The 18,061-nt window shown below is 40.7% G+C and overlaps 1 protein-coding gene across 3 annotated transcripts in view; it reads right to left on the reverse strand.

The window, feature by feature from the left end:
* LOC127444044 (microtubule-associated serine/threonine-protein kinase 1-like) overlaps window positions 1-18,061 on the reverse strand; it is a 106,892-nt gene that overhangs the window by 35,643 nt on the left and 53,188 nt on the right. For all 3 annotated transcript variants that reach the window (XM_051703188.1, XM_051703189.1, XM_051703187.1), the window contains exons 3-5: window positions 11,387-11,475; window positions 11,220-11,295; window positions 1,271-1,343 (exon numbers count right to left, since the gene is read on the reverse strand). In XM_051703188.1, the coding sequence (XP_051559148.1) occupies window positions 1,271-1,343; window positions 11,220-11,295; window positions 11,387-11,475 (238 nt within the window). The remainder of the gene's footprint in view (window positions 1-1,270; window positions 1,344-11,219; window positions 11,296-11,386; window positions 11,476-18,061) is intronic.

Below are 18,061 nucleotides of genomic sequence, written 5' to 3' on the forward strand. Positions count from 1 at the left end.
TACAATTACTATGTTTTATTTGTTTGGAGAGGCTTTTAGACACTTGTAGATTTTTATGGACACTAGAATAAATTATTTTTTGTAATGCTATAACTTTTGATTGCTTTGTCGTATCAACCCAAATATTTACTCCGTTACAGGTGACATGATTGGAAACAAAACAAAAGCATTTTGAAGCTACCTTATTTAAACCCTGAAATATATCATGTCAAATCAGAAAAATAAAAAACAAATATATATATTTTTTTATTTGTCTGCAGTTTCTTAGGCTGAGTGTCTGAGTGTCTTATTTCATTAAAAAAAAACAAAGAGGGTCCTTTAATTTTGGGTCTGCCACTGAAACAGGGAATCTTTAAAAACACCTTCAGGGCTTAAAAGTTTAAAGAATGGAGAAGAAAATAATTGTTTCAAACATGTTTTAAAAAATTGGCTTCATTTTATCATCTGGGGTCTACACCTCCTCCTTGTTTTTCATTGTGTTTCTATAACAGGTTTGAGAGTGGTTGAAGAAAGAAACAGTGAGAGTTTTCTGAAAATGAAGTGACAAGTCTCTTTTTTTTAAATAAAAAAAGGAGGATACAAAAAAAACCCTAAATATTCTTATATGGTAAATGTAAATCAGAGGTATCCATATTCATGAGCAGAATGTGATGTTGAGCTCATTATCTTCAGTGACGGTAAAAATTCTTATTAAAGCTTTCTCAGCTTCAGAAGTTTTATATAACAGATCTTTAATATCAGAAAAAAATAGGTGGCAATGATCAAAATACAGTATTTCATACAATTAATAGAAGATTAATTAATCTTCTTCTCTATTCAATCTACTATTTTTAAATTCTCAATTCATTTTGCTTTACTCTATTTTGACTCCAATTTGAACCCTTCCCATATGTTCACTTTACATACAATTTCCAAGGTTTAAATGTGCCGTTAATGTCCGTATTACCTTACAGATATCACTCAAATAGGTGTCCTGAGAAATAGGGCTGTATTAAACAGTAAAAAAAGAGTAATGTGGAGTGGCCAACACTTTTAAACCAATCAGAAACACTCTCTGCCTGTCAGTTATTTTGTGTGTTCAAGTTATCTGACATCACGTTGGTTGACATATCATTGGAGGGCGGATTTTAGAGACAGAGGGCGTGTTGTTGAAGGGAGTGAGCAGTCTAATGCAGTAAAAATGAAATCGCTTACAGCTTTTTTAAATGACTATTTAGATTAAAAAAATTTAAACTGCACTACTCTATAAATTAGTCTATTTCTCTTTTACCGTTGAGCTGGGTGTGTTGGTGCCATATCCAGAGGAGGGCAGAGAGGCAAGAGACCAGCGCCTGCCATCAGCCCTACAAAGAAAGATAGAGAGAGGAAGAGAATTCATCAGCATACTGTGTGCAGTGAAGCAACATACTGTAACCCTTGTGAAAATGTAAAAATGTAAGTAACCAGAATTTTTGCATACACATTTATAAACTACAACTGTCTGTTGTTATAAAACAGTAAATTTTATCACTTCCTAATAGATTTATTATGAACATGAAGATTTCGGACAAAAAAAACAAAAAAAAAAACAATAATTACTGCACTTAGGGGCAAATTCATTAAACAGTAGTGCCACTTTTGCATGGGGTATTTCAGAGCTAAAACCTGTGATCAAATTGTGTTCAGCAGCAAATGCAAAAAATCGGCGCTTTTAATGGCCGCAATTCATTCTTAGTAAATCCCCCCTAAAAGTTCAGTCTTTGTTATTTCAACTAGAGGTATACTGATATATCGATTTTACAAATTAATCGGTGCTGATAGTTGCTTTTTGGAACTATCAATTATCGGCAAAAATCTATAGCGATAGTTGCGCGACATATTTTTCTTTTATCTTCCCTGTTCCTCCTCTGGAGGATTCTACAATTAAAATGACTTGGTTCCTGAAGGGGAAAATGTACCAATCCACCACTATAGAATCACAGAACACAAACCATGGTGAGCTCTGCAGTGACCACCCACTTCCATGAAGCACTATGAATGAGGCAAACGAGTCGGTCTTCCTAAAGGCCCGGGTATACTTAGTTTTTCCGCGTTCCGGATCGGATCGCACCCGGCCGACCGCGTTGCCTTTTCTGGGCACAAATGAATAGGAAAGCATGTGCAGACGTCACGCACAGATGAGTACTGCATGCATGAGTCAAGAAATTTTAGGCTGCGCATGGTCAAGCCGCACGACATTACTGATGACGCAATTTGCGCGACATATAATGTGCGTGGAGGAATCCGCAACACGGACACCTGAAGTATACTTTGGCCTTATCACTCTCAAACTACTTACTACTCAACTACTACTACTGAATATTTTGAATTGTACTTTAAATGTAATCAGAATCAGAATGAAGTTTATTGCCAAGTATGCTTACACATACAAGGAATTTGTCTTGGTGACAGAAGCTTCCAATTCACAAACAATACGACAGAGACAATGAAAAAAATAGAATAAAAATAAAAAGCGAATAGAAAATATAAGTATATATAGAAATATACAATAAGACAAAATATATATATATATATATATATATATATATATACACATGTACAAATACAAATCTGTTATATACAGTGCAAGGGAATGTAATGGCAGAAGAGGTAGGATATGTTGCATAAATATAAATAGACTAAGCTGTGTATTGCAATAATTATTCATCAATGGGGCAGTTTTAACTGTTCATAAGATGGATAGCCTGAGGGAAAAAACTGTTCTTGTGCGTTGGTTCTGGTGCTCAGTGCTCTGTAGCCCGGCCAGAAGGCAACAGTTCAAAGAGGTAGTGGGCAGGGTGAGTGGGGTCCAGGGTGATTTTTCCAGCCCTTTTCCTCATTCTGGAAGTGTACAGTTCTTGAAGGGAGGGCAGGAGGCATCTAATAATCCGCTCAGCAGTCCGAACTATCCTTTGTAGTCTTCTGATATCTGATTTCGTAGCTGAACCAAACCAGACAGTTATTGAAGTGCAGAGGACAGACTCAATGACTGCTGAGTAGAACTGTATCAGCAGCGCCTGTGGCAGGTTGAACTTCCTAAACTGGAGAAGGAAGTACAACCTCTGCTGGGCCTTTTTCACAATGGAGTCAATGTGGGTCTCCCACTTCAGGTCCTGTGAGATGGTAGTGCCCAGGAACCTGAATGACTCCACTGCTGCCACAGTGCTGTTTAAAATGGTGAGGGGGGTCAGTGTTGGGGTGTTTCTCCTAAAGTCCACAATGATCTCCACTGTTTTGAGCGTGTTCAGCTCCAGGTTGTTTTGATTGCACCAGACAGCCAGCTGTTCAACCTCCCTTCTGTATGCAGTCTCATCATCATCTTGGATGAGGCCGAAGACAGTAAAGTCATATGCAAACTTCAGGAGCTTGACAGAGTGGTCCTTGGTCATGCAGTCATTTGTGTACAGGAAGAAGAGTAGTGGGGAGAGCACACATCCCTGGGGGGCACCAGTGCTGATTGTACATGTGCTGGAAGTTAATTTCCCCTGTCTCACTACCTGCTGCCTATCTGTCAGAAAGCTGGTGATCCACTGACAGATAGAGGTGGGAACAGAGAGTTCGTTTAATTTAGTCCAGAGAATAGCTGGGATGATGGTGAACTTATAATCAACTACTTTAAATCAGTAGTTTTCTATTTTCCATTGTTTTTATTTCGATTACGTCATTATGCTTCATGGGATTGTAGTTCTTTCCTTAATTAAAGAAATTACACAGTCTTGTACCTTTGTCTTTTTATGTGATTTTCAAATACTTTTTGCTTCATATCAATGTTTGTCATGTTGTGATTCACCTTGGAGTTGGTTGGTTTGGTTCATGGCTTACAACTATTTTATGAAGTACTTTATGAAATCCCTACGTAAAAAAAAAAAAAAATGAATGGGTAAAATACTTACCACTTATTAGCAATATAATCCCAGAACCAAGGTGGCTGAAAAAGTGGGCGGGCACTGTTGCGCTCTGTTGTGCTAGACATAATGTCTCAACCAATGGCGTGATTTTGGGGCAGGACTACCCGTTTGTCCAAACAATAGAAGATAAGTGGAGTGTTTGAAACATGTTTAAAAAAAACTTTTTTTTCACTTTATCACAATTTGCTTTATACTTTATAAATTTTGTTTGGGCCTGCTAGTTGTACAAAAATTGCACACTGCACCGTTAAGCAATTTGTTTAATGTTAAATGTAACTGGATACTTCAGCTACTAACTGGAGTTATCACAGTGCTTCTTTGGCAGAGTTTGTAAGTGTGTTTCATGTGGTGGGTAGCATTCTTGTGTGGTTGCTAAGCAACCACCATATTTCTGCACTGTTTAGTGTAGATTTTAGTATGGGCAGCATTCCCAGTAGGGTCATTAAAACTGTCGTCCTACGACATTAAGGAGAAAGCGCATTCAGAGGAGAAACTGCGTGGGTCCACATAAAAGACAACCAACATTTTGGTCTTAACTAACCTAAAGTAAACTAAAATAAATATATTTTAATTTTATTGTAAAAAAAATCAGACATATATAAATTTATAAGTAGGTTGAGAGTGTAGGGAAACTGGCTCGATTGTGTCATTTGCAGTGCATCATGGAACTGGCCATGCTGCAGAGCTCTTTTGACACAAATTGCTTGCAGAGATACTCTGATTTTTGGATCTTTGTCTTAGTATGAATAGTATGGTTCTTAACCAGGAATTCTGCAACTAAACACTTTTTTTTTTAAATGAAGTTGAAAAAACACAGACTAATGACTTCAACAGAAGCATATACCATCGACTGACAACCTCAGAGCTCACAATAGGTCTGTCTTTTAAGGTTTATAAGTTATCTTTAAGAATCAATTCGCCTAAGGAGAAAAGGAGTTGAAAGGAGTTGCAGTTGTTTTTAACTGCTGGGTCACAATCCAAAAATGGGTGGCAGGTCCATTCTTATAGGGTTGCAAACAGCAGGGAAAAAATTATGCTAAATACAGATGAAGAAAACATTATCAATCAAATCTGCATCATTAGGAAAACAGTTTTGGTACTGTGTTGGTTTGCCACTTGATATCAATGTAAAATCTAGCTCCTGCAGAAAAAAAAAAAAAAAGCTTGATAGTATTGTTGTTGTCAAGTTCAACTGTATGTTTTATTTTCCTGCATTTCCTCTGTGGCAGTGCTGTTAAATGAACTATGACAGAATTGAAGATACATGTGCAGCTATCTCAAGCTCAAGATTTATATTAGCAAAGACCAATATTAGTCCTCGGAGGGCACGGGCACATCAGACAGGAAAGAACGCACTGATCGATCAATCAACTGCCTCTCTTCCCTCAATCTCTCCTGCACACTCATCTTTCCCTTACAAAAATGAACTGCAGTTAAACTGAAGTCTGATTGCAGTATTACAGCAATCTATGTAGTAAAAGGTGCAGTTTTGTGTAATACAATGATGTTGAACTGCACAATGACAAACTGTACTGTACTTACAATGCCTTTTAACTGCAGTACTGATATAGTGCACTGAAGCACAATTGCAGGTCAGTGTAGTACTACTACAGTTCAGTGAAGTATACCTGCATTCCACACTGGTATAACTGCAATACATTGCAAAACAACAGGAGTTCAGTGTAGTACAATCTCAATTCAATGCAGTTTGTGTAGTTCACCTGCAGTTCAGTGCAGTTAAACAGCTGTATTGCATTATAAATGGAGCTTCAGTTGCAAATGCAGTTTTCACATTGAACAAAACTGCAGTTCAAAAGCGTCTAAACTAGGGCTGTCGAAATTAACACATGCAATTAATTTACAATGTTTGACACATTGTTTATTTTTGTAACGTGATTAACGTAATGACCAATTTGACATTAGATTCTGGCATTCTATTCTATTCTGTGTGAGATCTATCTAAACACTAGCTGCAATAGGGTGGAACCTTTGTGATGTAACCTGGTGGACCTTACACAGAGAAAGGTCCCGGAAACCCGGAAATTTGCTTCTCACGTGGTCAGTTGCATGTAATATCTGTATTAGAGGGTGTACAGTTTAGTTGACTTGTTGGTTAGTTCTCCCACTAGTCAACGCATTGGGTTGGTGCCTACTAGTCAAGAATCACATTAATTCAGTTGCGCTTATTCCATATGGTGATAGCAAGAGGAATAATCCTTAGTCCACATACTGCATTCTGAAACATTTTCAAATATAGGCTATGCAAATATATTTGGAATAACGCTAAAATGTAAAAAGAGTGAACACGGAGCAATTTGCTCAAGCTTTCATTTCTCTTGTGTTGAAATGAGAGCACATCATCAGTTGCGTGCACGCTTTCTCTCTCTCTCTTTGACGCAGTCAAACACTTACACTCTCTCCAGGGAGAGAGAGAAAATCCACACATATACCACATACAGCAGAGAAAATGTGGAAAATATCGTGAAAGATAGATTAGCGCAACCTATTTTTTCTCTATTTTTCTTCTACGTAAGAGCTCCCACTCAGTGTGGTGTGGTGTGGAAATGTAACTTTATAAATATGAATAATGTCCAATATTTCTACACATGCACATTAATATACATCTTGACAAGTAAGACGTATATATATTGAGTCATATTTCAGCATTTTCAAAGTCTGTGATTAACTATAAAAAACCATGCAGTTAAATATTTTAAACAATGATGGGTGTTCTTTACATTACAGTACTGTATTATAGTGGGCACGTACTGTACTGTGCACTGCATGTACTATATCATATGTTCATGACTCTTGCTTTTATAATTTGTGAAAAAGGATGCCTTTAACTTTTTCATGTTTTTAACTTTTTCATGTTTAACTTTTTCAATTTTTTTTTTCATGTTTATTTTATACTTTTATATTTGCTGGTGAATGTTTCATATGAAATATTGCATTGCTGATGTTCAGGTGTCTTAATGGCCAGACACATCTTTAAAAGCTTTTAAACCTTTTTAAACATTTGAATGTCAATAAATTGCTGATTGCTAATAACCCGCATTGTGTTTGCAGTCACTGGTCAAGTTTTGAAGAATTTACAGAAGTACAGCACATGTATTAAGTGTGGGAGTGCAGAGTGCAGTTCTAGAGAACAACAGTAGAACTGCAGTACAAGTGTGGTAATTTGTACACAGTATTCCTGCAATATTCAGAACTGCAGTACAAGTGTGGTAATTTGGATGCAGTATTCCTGCAGTTTTCAGCACTGCAGTATAAGTGTGGTAATTTAGATGCAGTATTCCTCCAGTTTTCAGCACTGCAGTACTAGTGTGGTAATTTGGACACAGTATTCCTGCAGTTTTTAGCACTGCAGTACAAGTGTGCTAATTTGGACGTAGTATTCCTGCAGTTTTCAGCACTGCAGTACAAGTGTGGTAATTTGGACGCAGTATTTCTGCAGTTTTCAGCACTGCAGTACAAGTGTGGTAATTTGGACACAGTATTCCTGCAGTTTTCAGCAATGCAGTACAAGTGTGGTAAATTGGATGCAGTATTCCTGCAGTTTCCAGCACTGCAGTACAAGTGTGGAAATTTGGACGCAGTATTCCTGCAGTTTTCAGAACTGCAGTACAAGTGTGGTAATTTGGACGCAGTATTCCTGCAGTTTTCAGCACTGCAGTACAAGTGTGGAAATTTGGACGCAGTATTCCTGCAGTTTTCAGCACTGCAGTACAAGTGTGGAAATTTGGACGCAGTATTCCTGCAGTTTTCAGCACTGCAGTACAAGTGTGGTAATTGGGATGCAGTATTCTTGCAGTTTTCAGTACTGCAGTACAAGTGTGATAATTTGGACGCAGTATTCCTGCAGTTTTCAGTACTGAAGTTCAAGAGTGATAATTTAGACGCAGTATTCCTGCAGTTTTCAGTACTGCAGTACAAGTGTGGTAATAATTATTGGACACAATAATGTCTGTATTGTACTGCAGTACACACAATAATGACTGTACTGTACTGCAGTGCATGTGTGGTAATGTGCACGCTGTATTCCTGCAGTTTTCAGTGCTGCAGTAATACTGCATCCAATTTACAACACTTGTACTACAGTTAAAAAATGGCAGTTATTTTTTAAGGGTTCAGACAAACGACTGTGTGACAGGCTGTCGTTTGCTGAGGAATGATGGTGAGATGATGCTGTTTAGAGAATCTAATTTCTCTCTCTCTCTCTCTGTTGTCTTACAAATAGATCAATTTAGCTTTGCCAAACCACTGAACTGGAACAAAGCCATGCTTTATCTTTATAATCTCTGACTTAACAGAACATCTTTAAAGCTGAAGTGTGTAATTTTTATTTCAATGCTAAAATAATTTCTCCTATTCCAGTTTAATATGCAGAGACAACTATAAGTAAGTATGTTAATTTCACTGAAAACTGTAAACACGGTGGCTCTGTGGCACTTTTCAAAATATTGATCTCTTTCTTTGAGCATCCTGACAAGCCCAACACAGCAATTTTGGCTCAACAAATAGCGTAACTTTGGGGTTGGACTAACTGTTTGTTGACCAATAGGAGATTAGTTGAGTATTTAGCAATCTTTTTGAAAACCGTAATTATTTTCGGAATTCCAAAGATGAGGACTGAACATGATGATGTCTAATGGGGTCTGATATGGTTTCGAGGGGGTCTGATGAGGACTAATGTGGTCTGATGTGGTCTCTAAGGGGTCTGATGAAGTGTAATGTGGTCTGATGAAATGTAATGTGGTCTGATGTGGTCTAACGTGGTCTAATGTAGTATGTAGGGGGTCTGATGACATCTAAGGTGGTCTGATGTGGTCTCTAGGAGGTCTGATGAGGTCTGATGTGGTCTCTAGGGATTCTGATGGGGTCTGATGTGGTCTGATGTGGTCTCTTGGGGGTCTGATGAGGTCCAAAGTGGTCCGATATGGTCTCTAGGTTTTTGATGAGGTCTCATGTGGTTTGATGGGGTCTGATGAGGTCAAATGAGGTCTGATGTGGTCTCAACAGGGTCAGATGAGGTCTAATGGGGTCTGATGTGGTCTTGAGGGGTCTGATGAGGTATGATGTGGCCTAATAAGGGTCTAATGTGGACTCTAGTGGGTCTGATGAGGTCTTATGTGGTCTGATGAGGTCTCATGGGGTCTGATTAGGTCTAATGGGCTCTTATGTAGTCTCAAGGGTATCTGATGAGGTCTAATGTGGTTTCTAGGGGGGTCTGATAAGGTTTGATGTGGTCTAATGGGGTTCTTATATGGACTGTAGGGGGTCTGCTGAGGTCTCATGGGGTCTAATGAGGTCTAATGGGGTTTGATGTGGTCTCTATGGGGTCTGATGAGCTTTGAACGGTAGCTAGTAGATATATCTATTTATCTGTTTGTCTTCAGGGCACCTTTAGATAAACTATTCTAAACTTCCAGACAAGGTTTTGTCAAGCGAATGATGTAGTCTCAAAGGGTCTGATGAGGTCTAATGGGGTCTGATGTGGTCTTGAAGGACTCTTATGAGGTCTAATGTGGTCTGATGTAGTATATAGGGGGTCTGATGAGGTCTAATGTGTTCTTTAGGGGTGTGATGAAGTCTAATGTTGTCTGATGATGTCTAATGGTGTCTGATGAGGTCTAATGTGGTCTAAAGTGGTCTCTGTGGGTCTGATGAGGTCTAATGTAGTCTGATGATGTCTAATGGGGTCTTATGAGGTCTAATGGGGCTGGTTTGGTCTTTAGGGTGTCTGATGAGTTCTAATATGGGGGCCTTATGTGGACTTTAGAGGGTCTGATGAGCTTTCAAGGGTAGATAATAGATAGATCTATCTATCTTTCTATCTTCAGGGCCTGTGAAACCTTTAAACAAACTATTTTAAACTTTCAAACAAGGCTTTATCAAGTGAACATCAACGTTTGCCTTGATAAACTTAACCTATGTATTTATGTTTGCTAGTGGCTCAGTAATCAAACACTTCACCTTGAAGAAAGTAATTAATATTTATGAGTCAAGCTGATACGTTTTATAATGCACGCTCCCCAATTTTCAGATCACAAATGGTGGGATTTTAGAGACTGAAGGACAAGTTTCTAAGGGGAATGTCAGTATTGATTTTAAGCTTTGCTCTTGATATCAGACATGTTTGAGTCTGAGATTGTTGTGCTGTTGAACAGAACAGCTCTATTTCACTCAATATTTCAGTATAGTATTTTTTTTCAATAATATATAACCCTAACTCTAATCCAGGTGCAATCAAGGGTCTTATTCACATTGCACACAAACCCAGTTTGTCATTCAAATCTGATCTTTAGAACTGACTGTCCCCACTGTCATTTTGCAAGTGCTGAAATCTGATCAGTTTGGTCAGTGTGATCCAAATGAGGTATATCTATATCCGGTATTGGCGTCAGCACAATGCAGAGAGAGAGCCTTTTTTCTAAATCAATTAAGAGTAGCTGTCAGTATGGAAACAGAAGACGGAAAACTGAAATTTTGCTATAATTAAATCTGAACTCAAGAAATGCATAAGAGAACGTAAACGACGATGGCATTTCAGTGTTTTACACATTCACGTATATTTGGTGTCTGAACTTGCCTCACTTGTTCACTTATTCGACATTCACTACATTACAAATGCCACATTGTTCACTTTATCGGGAAAAGTACTAAAAAAATGAGTGGATTCAGACAGAGCTAGACACACTACCGTGCACTTTCTTTTTAAAATTCAATTTGACAGTTCAGACTCAAATTTTAGCCAGACTTCAAACAATCTATCACTTTGGTATGGATCAGGTTATTAAAATTCTGATTTATTTTGTTTTTTGCTTAGTGGTTCTTGCGCATCTCATGACCAACCGCCATGACATCATGCTTCAAACCAATGAGCTTTAATGTTATTGACGTGTCACCATATTTGAGTTGGGCTCTGTATACAGTACATGAGTTGATCAATGATTTTAATTTAGAGTGAATAACGACTTAAATTTGGTCTGTACATCATACAAAGTGATCGTATGCCTTCAGAAGACTTGGATTATGAAACACAATTCTCCATTTTGACTACTTTTATTACAATTTTGGGTGCTTATTTAAGCTTTAAAGTGAGTCATTTTCAACTGCTACTGTATGGAAATCAGATATCGTGTCATTCTTTAAAACCTTTCTCCTTTTGTGTTACACAGAAGAAAGTCATAAGGGTTTGGAATGATATGAGAGTGAGTAAATTATGACAGAATTTTCTTTTTTGGGTGAACTATTCATTTAATGGAGTGCAGGATCTTTCTGTTTGTTTACCTTCTGGATGATGCAAAAGAGAAATGGGCTGGGGCGCTGGGGGAAAATGTCCTGGGACTGTCCAATGGGCTGCTTCCTGTCAGACAGAGTGAAAGTAGTTAGTACTAACTTGAATGTGCAAGTACTTCACATGATGTCATAGTTGCAGATCAGTGATGAGTACTCACCTATGTGTCCAGGAAGAGGAGAGTGTGGGCGGGGCAGTGTGGGAGATGTGCTGGTCAGGATCAGACTCTTCCTGTTACTTGTACGGCAACTGAAAAACCAACACAACACATGATGTGAGGCATGTGGGGGGAAAAGTTACAGCCAGACATGAAAGGCGAACGAGGAAGTAAAACGAGATGCTGCCACGGCAACAACGGTGACAGTCTCAGCCGGAAATACCAGCACTGCAATTGGCTGGTTAGGTCACATCCAATAAAACACAAAATAGCGTGAGGCGACAGCCAATCAACTCACTAATGATATGATGCAATATTGTGAAAGTTCATTTGCATTATGTGAAGAATGAAATGAGGAATATTTAACAAGGATTTAGCTGATCACAACTGATCATTCATGTGCCTGTGTGTGTCTTGGCGAGTATTGATTGCAAACTGGTCTGATCATCTGTTCTGCTGCTTGCCTTTGCTTTGCTATTGTTATTGTAGTATTTTGAATATGTTGTGCAGTATGCAGTATACAGTGTACAAGTTTTCCATTCCAAAAATATTGCATGTGAACTCTCAAATTTAAATATAAGTCAAAGTTTGAGTCACACAAACAAACACACACAAATCCCGATGTAGCAAAGTGTCAGCTTCAAAACAAGTATATCTGAAGAGCACAGAGACACAACATGAGGGGAAGAGAACAAGAAAGAGGTGGAGGAACTGGCATAAATATATAATTTAAAAAAAATATACATATAAAAAAGTAAGCAGTTGTCAGACTCTCCTTGGCTTTCTCTTTCATTGTGAGGAGCGTTCATATCCCACAAACGCTCTGTGACAAGAAATCACATTGTAGCAGAACAGGGAGAGTGAGAGTTTAGTGAAATATTTAGCAGTACTGCATTAGCATCAGACTGCAGGAAGAACTAAGTAATGTTTTCCTCCAAATCCCCAACACAGAAATATTCAACAGAGAGAGAGAGAGAGAGAGAGAGAGAGAGAGAGAGAGAGAGAGAGAGAGAGAGAGAGAGAGAGAGAGAGAGAGAGAGAGAGAGACGTCCAGCTGAGATAAAACGTTAAACAGACACAAACACAGATCAGAAAACTGTATGATGTTTGTGTTTGAAGGTCCACAGTATTTTTTTCATGATCTTTTTGCTTGCTGGCATTTAGTTTATATGTGCATTATTTGCTTGACAAATATTTGTACATTTGTATTTCCAAAGAATTTATAGCTTCTCGCTCTTTCCTGTCTCCCTCTGCCTGTCTTTCTCTCTCTATCTGTCTTTGTCTCTCTGCCTGTCTCTCTCATCCTGTCTGTTGCTCTCTACCTGTGTAACATCCAAGGTTGTTACCCCTCCTACCAACCACCAGAGGGAGCCCTCTCCCGAATACTAACTGTACCATTTCTTCTTTGGTGACTTCCTGTTTTGAACTATATAAATTCCATGCTGTTCCATTGTTCATTGTGAAGTATTGCCAGTTTACCTTGCCTTACCAAGCGGTTTTCCATTGCTGATTGTTCTCTTGTTATGACCATTACAAGTTTTCCTGGATTTACTGCCTTTTGAATACCCCTTTGTTTTGTTTGCCTTGTTGGACTGTCTTTTTAGTTTATTGGATTATACCGCCTGCTTAACAACTACACTGTTTGCCTGCCGATTTGTATTGTTTGTTTGTTTGTGTACTTTTATAAACTTCCTGCACATGGATCCTAACACCGTTTCCATGGCCAGTTCGTTACAGAATACTTCACCTAACATGGATCCAGCGGAAGTTTCACAGCTCCAGGCTGCATTCACGCACCAGTGCGAGGTATTAAGGGGTTACCAAGACCAGCTGAACAACCTACGAGCTGCCAACGAATGTTTGACACAATACATTCACTCACTGCCAGCTCCCCATGCTAAACCGGTAAGCTTTGCTCTACCTGATAAGTTTGATGGTTCTGCTGAAAAATGCCGGGTTTTTTTACGACAATGCAAAGTATATTTCTCAAATCAACCTGAATCATTTGATCAAGATGCCAGAAAATGTGCTTTTATGATGTCACTGCTTACTGGCAAAGCTCTCGATTGGACCGCCTCTGTTTGGAATAAAGATCCTAAAATCCAGGTTTCATTTAATTGCTTCGTTCAACAAATCCACGAAGTCTTCGAATATCCAGCGGGCGGCCAGATATCTCTGTTCAGCTGCTTCATCTATGCCAGGGTCATCGCAGTTCTGTTCAGGACACTAGTGGCTCAGAGTGGATGGAATGATGTCGCTCTGAAGTCTGTTTTCTGTGAGGTGCTTAACCTAAAACTCGGGATGGAGCTGACCTGTAAGGGTGAAGGTACTACTCTTTCTGAATATATAACCATGGCCATCAAGATGGATAACCTGCTTCAAAATGCTTCATGGCCTCAGTTTCACTTCGCCTCAAATTCTACAGTCTCAGTACAGGCCCAGGCATCCACTGTATCACCCGAACCCATGCAAGTTGCTTACGCTTGCGTTTCCATGGAGGAACGTTGAAGCAAGAAAACCTTTGCTTTTATTGTGGCTCACCAGGTCATCTCAACGCTGCATGCCCATACAAGAAATCAAGTTCTCCTGAGTCAAGGCAAAATGTGAGTACAATGAACACTGTATCACATGTTTCACAAAATTCTGTTACCTGTAGAGGTCTCCATTGGTGATCATGTAAAGTGTTTTACAGCTTTAGTGGATTCTGGTGCTGCTGTAAATCTCATTAATCAGGAGATTGTACAAGAACTCAACATATCCACCATTCAATGCTCCCCAACGATTAACATCACCACTGTTGACAACACTGCTACTGGTACTGGCATAAACCAACAGACTGTTCCGATAACCATCAAGGTTGGACTTTTTCAAAAAATCTCACTATATGTCATCAACTCACCCAAGCATGCTCTTATCCTGGGTCATCCCTGGCTGGCCATCCATGACCCATTGATATCTTGGAACCAAGGTGAGCTCATGCAATGGTCAAGTTTTTGTCACAAACATTGTCTCCATGTTTCTGTTTCCATGCCTTGTCTTATTGCCAGTATTGAGAGCCCTGAATCACAGAAGGAGCCCATGATCCCCAAGGAGTATGCACAGTTCAGTGAGGTGTTTAGCAAACTCAAAGCTACACAACTTCCTCCTCATCGTCCATGGGACTGCTCCATTGAACTTCTGTCCAGTACAGCCCCACCGAGAAGCAAGGCATATGTATTGTCATGCCCTAAGACCCTCGCCATGGAGAATTACATTGAGGAAGCCCTTGCCTCCGGTTACATCCATCCCTCTACCTCCCCAGCTGCTGCAGGGTTCTTTTTCGTAGAGAGGGATGGAGGTCTACATCCCTGTATCGACTATTAAGGCCTGAACTCTGTCACCATAAAGTACCGTTACCCATTACTGCTTATCCCCTCAGCCTTTGAACAACTCCGTGAGGCAAAGATCTATACCAAACTTGATCTGAGAAGTGCTTATAACCTTGTCAGGATCTGAGAAGGGGATGAGTGGAAAACTGCTTTCATCAACACCAGGGGGCACTATGAATATTTGGTCATGCCGTATGGACTCACTAATGCCCCCTCGGTTATCCAGTCTTCTATCAACGAGATATTCAGAGACTTACTGAATCATTGTGTGGTGGCTTCCATTGACAACATCCTCATCTACTCACAAGACATGGAACAACATATCCAGCAGGTCAAGACAGTTCTATCATGTCTCCAGGAACACCAACTATTTGTCAAGGCAGAAAAATGTGAGTTCCATACCTCCCATACCACTTTCCTAGGCTACAATATCAGCCATCAAGGTGTAGAAATTGATGTCTTTAAGATAACAGCAGTCACTGAATGGCCTCGACCTTCAAAAATCAAGGAACTACAGTGGTTTCTGTGCTTCGCCAACTTCTATCGCCATTTCCTCAGTAATTACAGCATCATTACAGCCCCGCTCACGTCGTTGCTCAAGGGAAAGCCCAACAAATTGCCTTGGAACAATGCCGTATACCAGGCCTTCATCTCCCTCAAGTCAAGCTTCATGACCGCTCCGATACTGAAACATCCTGACCTCAGTCTTCCCTTTGTCATTGAGGTAGACACTTCAGATTGCGGGATTGGAGCAGTCCTGTCACAACGTCTCGGAACACCAGGCAAGCTTTACCCTTGTGCCTTTTTTTCCAGAAAACTGAACTCTGCAGAATGTAACTATGATGTGGGAAATAAGGAATTACTTTCCATGAAAGCAGCCCTTGAAGAATGGCGTCACTGGTTAGAGGGGGCAGTCCACCCTTTCCAGGTTATCACCGATCACAAAAATCTCGAATATATCAAGGCAGCTAAGAGATTGAACCCACGTCAAGCCTGATGGTCATTGTTTTTCACCAGATTCAATTTTACAGTCACTTACCACCGTGGCAGCAAGAACAGCTAGGCAGATGCACCTTCACGCAGACATGATCCACACTACCTCCAACCTCACCCTGGGTCTATTCTGCCACCATCTGTCATCATAGCACCGATTAGTTGGGACATCATGGAGGAGATGCAACGAGCACAACAGCATGAACCGTCACCTCCTAACTGCCCCCCGACCAACACTACGTACCCCAAGCTCTAGGTCAGAGGACTATCCAATAGGTCCACACTTCCTTGAGCACTGGACATCCTGGCATCCAAAGAACTGTTACCCTGGTGCGTAATTCCTATCTGGTGGCCAACTTTGATTCATGATGTAACTAACTATGTAAAGTCTTGTCAGGTGTGTGCCCAATCCAAGACCCCGAGAGAACTGCCCATGGGGTTGCTTCAACCACTGCCAATACCATAAAACCATGGTCCCACTTGTCCATCGACTTCATCACAGACCTGCCAAACTCCCATGGTAACACTACCATTCTGGTAATAATAGATCGATTTTCTAAATCATGTAGACTTGTCCCTCTCAAGGGTTTACTCACTGCCATGGAAACTGCTAATGCTTTGTTCCACCAAGTCTTTAGGGTCTATGGAATACCAGAGAACATCAAGTCTGACAGAGGTCCACAGTTCAGGTCCCGAGTTTGACAGGCTTTCTGCAAACAACTGGATATCAATGTGAGTCTCCCCTCTGATTACCACCCTCAGGCCAACAGACAGGTGGAACATCTAAACCAAGAGACAGGCAGATATCTTCGAAGTTATTGTAGCCGTGAACGGGAGAAGTGGAGCGATTTCCTGCCCTGGGCCGAATATGCACAGAATTCCCTCACTCATACCCCTACGGGTCTAACCCCCTTCCAATGCGTGCTGGGCTACCAACCCCCAATGTTTCCTTGGTCAGGAGAACCTTCTACGGTGCCAGTGGTGGACAATTGGATGAAGCGAAGCGAGAGGGTGTGGGACAGCGCACGTCCAGCTACAGCGAGCGGTCGGAGCACAACGCTTCCATGCTGACCGATGGAGGCACCCCCATCCCAACTATCAGCCAGGACAGAGGGTCTGGTTGTCCACAAGGGATCTCAAGTTGCGGCTACCCTGCAGGAAGCTCAGTTCAAGGTATGTGGGTCCTTTCAGAATTATCTGTCAAATAAATCCGGTTACCTACCGTTTAGAGCTTCCTGATAACTACCGCACCTCTCCTTCCTTCCATGTGTCCTTGCTGAAACCCGTCCATCCGGCGTCTGGCTCTGGAACCATGGATTCTGAGCCTCCACTTCCATTGGAGGTAGATGGAGCCCCAGCGTATATGGTCAGAGACCATGGACTCAAGATGACGAGGGAGCCAGATACAGTACTTGGTGGACTGGGAGGGCTACGGACCAGAGGAGAGAACATGGGTAGCCGCCAAGGACATATTGGACCCATCCCTAATCCAAGGATTTCATCATGCTCATCCTAATCGTCCACCACCACGACCAAGGGGATGTCCCAGCAGAGGAGCACCAGGAGTTGTTCATGGGGGGGGTTCTGTAACATCCGAGGTTGTTACCCCTCCTACCAACCACCAGAGGGAGCCATCTCCCGAATATTAACTCTGTACCTTTCTTCTTTGACTTCCTGTTTTGAACTATATAAGTACCATGCTGTTCCATTGTTCATTGAGAAGTTTTGTCAGTTTACCCTGCCTTACCAAGCGTTTTTCCATTGCCATTGCTGATTGTTCTCTTGTTATGACCATTTCCTGTTTTCCTGGATTTACTGCTTTTGGATAGCCCTTTGTTTTGTTTGCCTTGTTGGACTGTCTTTTTGGTTTATTGGATTATACCACCTGCTTAACAGCTACCTCTATTTGGATTGTTTGTTTGCTTGTACTTTTAATAAACTTCCTGCTCATGGATCCTAACACCGTCTCCGGCCAGTTTGTTACAACCTGTCTGTCTCTCACTCTTTCCTTTCTTTCTGCCTGTCTTTTTCCTTGCTGTCTCTCTCATCCTGTCTGCCTCTTTCTCTCTGTTTGTCTCTGCCTGTCTTTCTCTCCTTTATCTGTTTCTCGCTCTTTACTGTCTCCCTCTGTCTGTTTCTCTCTGTTTGTTTGTCTCTGTCTTTCTCTCTTGTCCTGTCTCTCTCTCTCTACCTGTCTCTCTCTCTACCTGTCTCTCTCTCTACCTGTCTCTCTCTCTACCTGTCTCTCTCATCCTGCCTGTTTCTCTCTCTCTGTCTTGCTCTTTCCTGTCAATTCAAATGTGCTTTATTGGCATGA

The sequence above is a fragment of the Myxocyprinus asiaticus genome, chromosome 7 (genome assembly GCF_019703515.2).
Source record: "Myxocyprinus asiaticus isolate MX2 ecotype Aquarium Trade chromosome 7, UBuf_Myxa_2, whole genome shotgun sequence".
NCBI classification, from domain to species: domain Eukaryota; kingdom Metazoa; phylum Chordata; class Actinopteri; order Cypriniformes; family Catostomidae; genus Myxocyprinus; species Myxocyprinus asiaticus.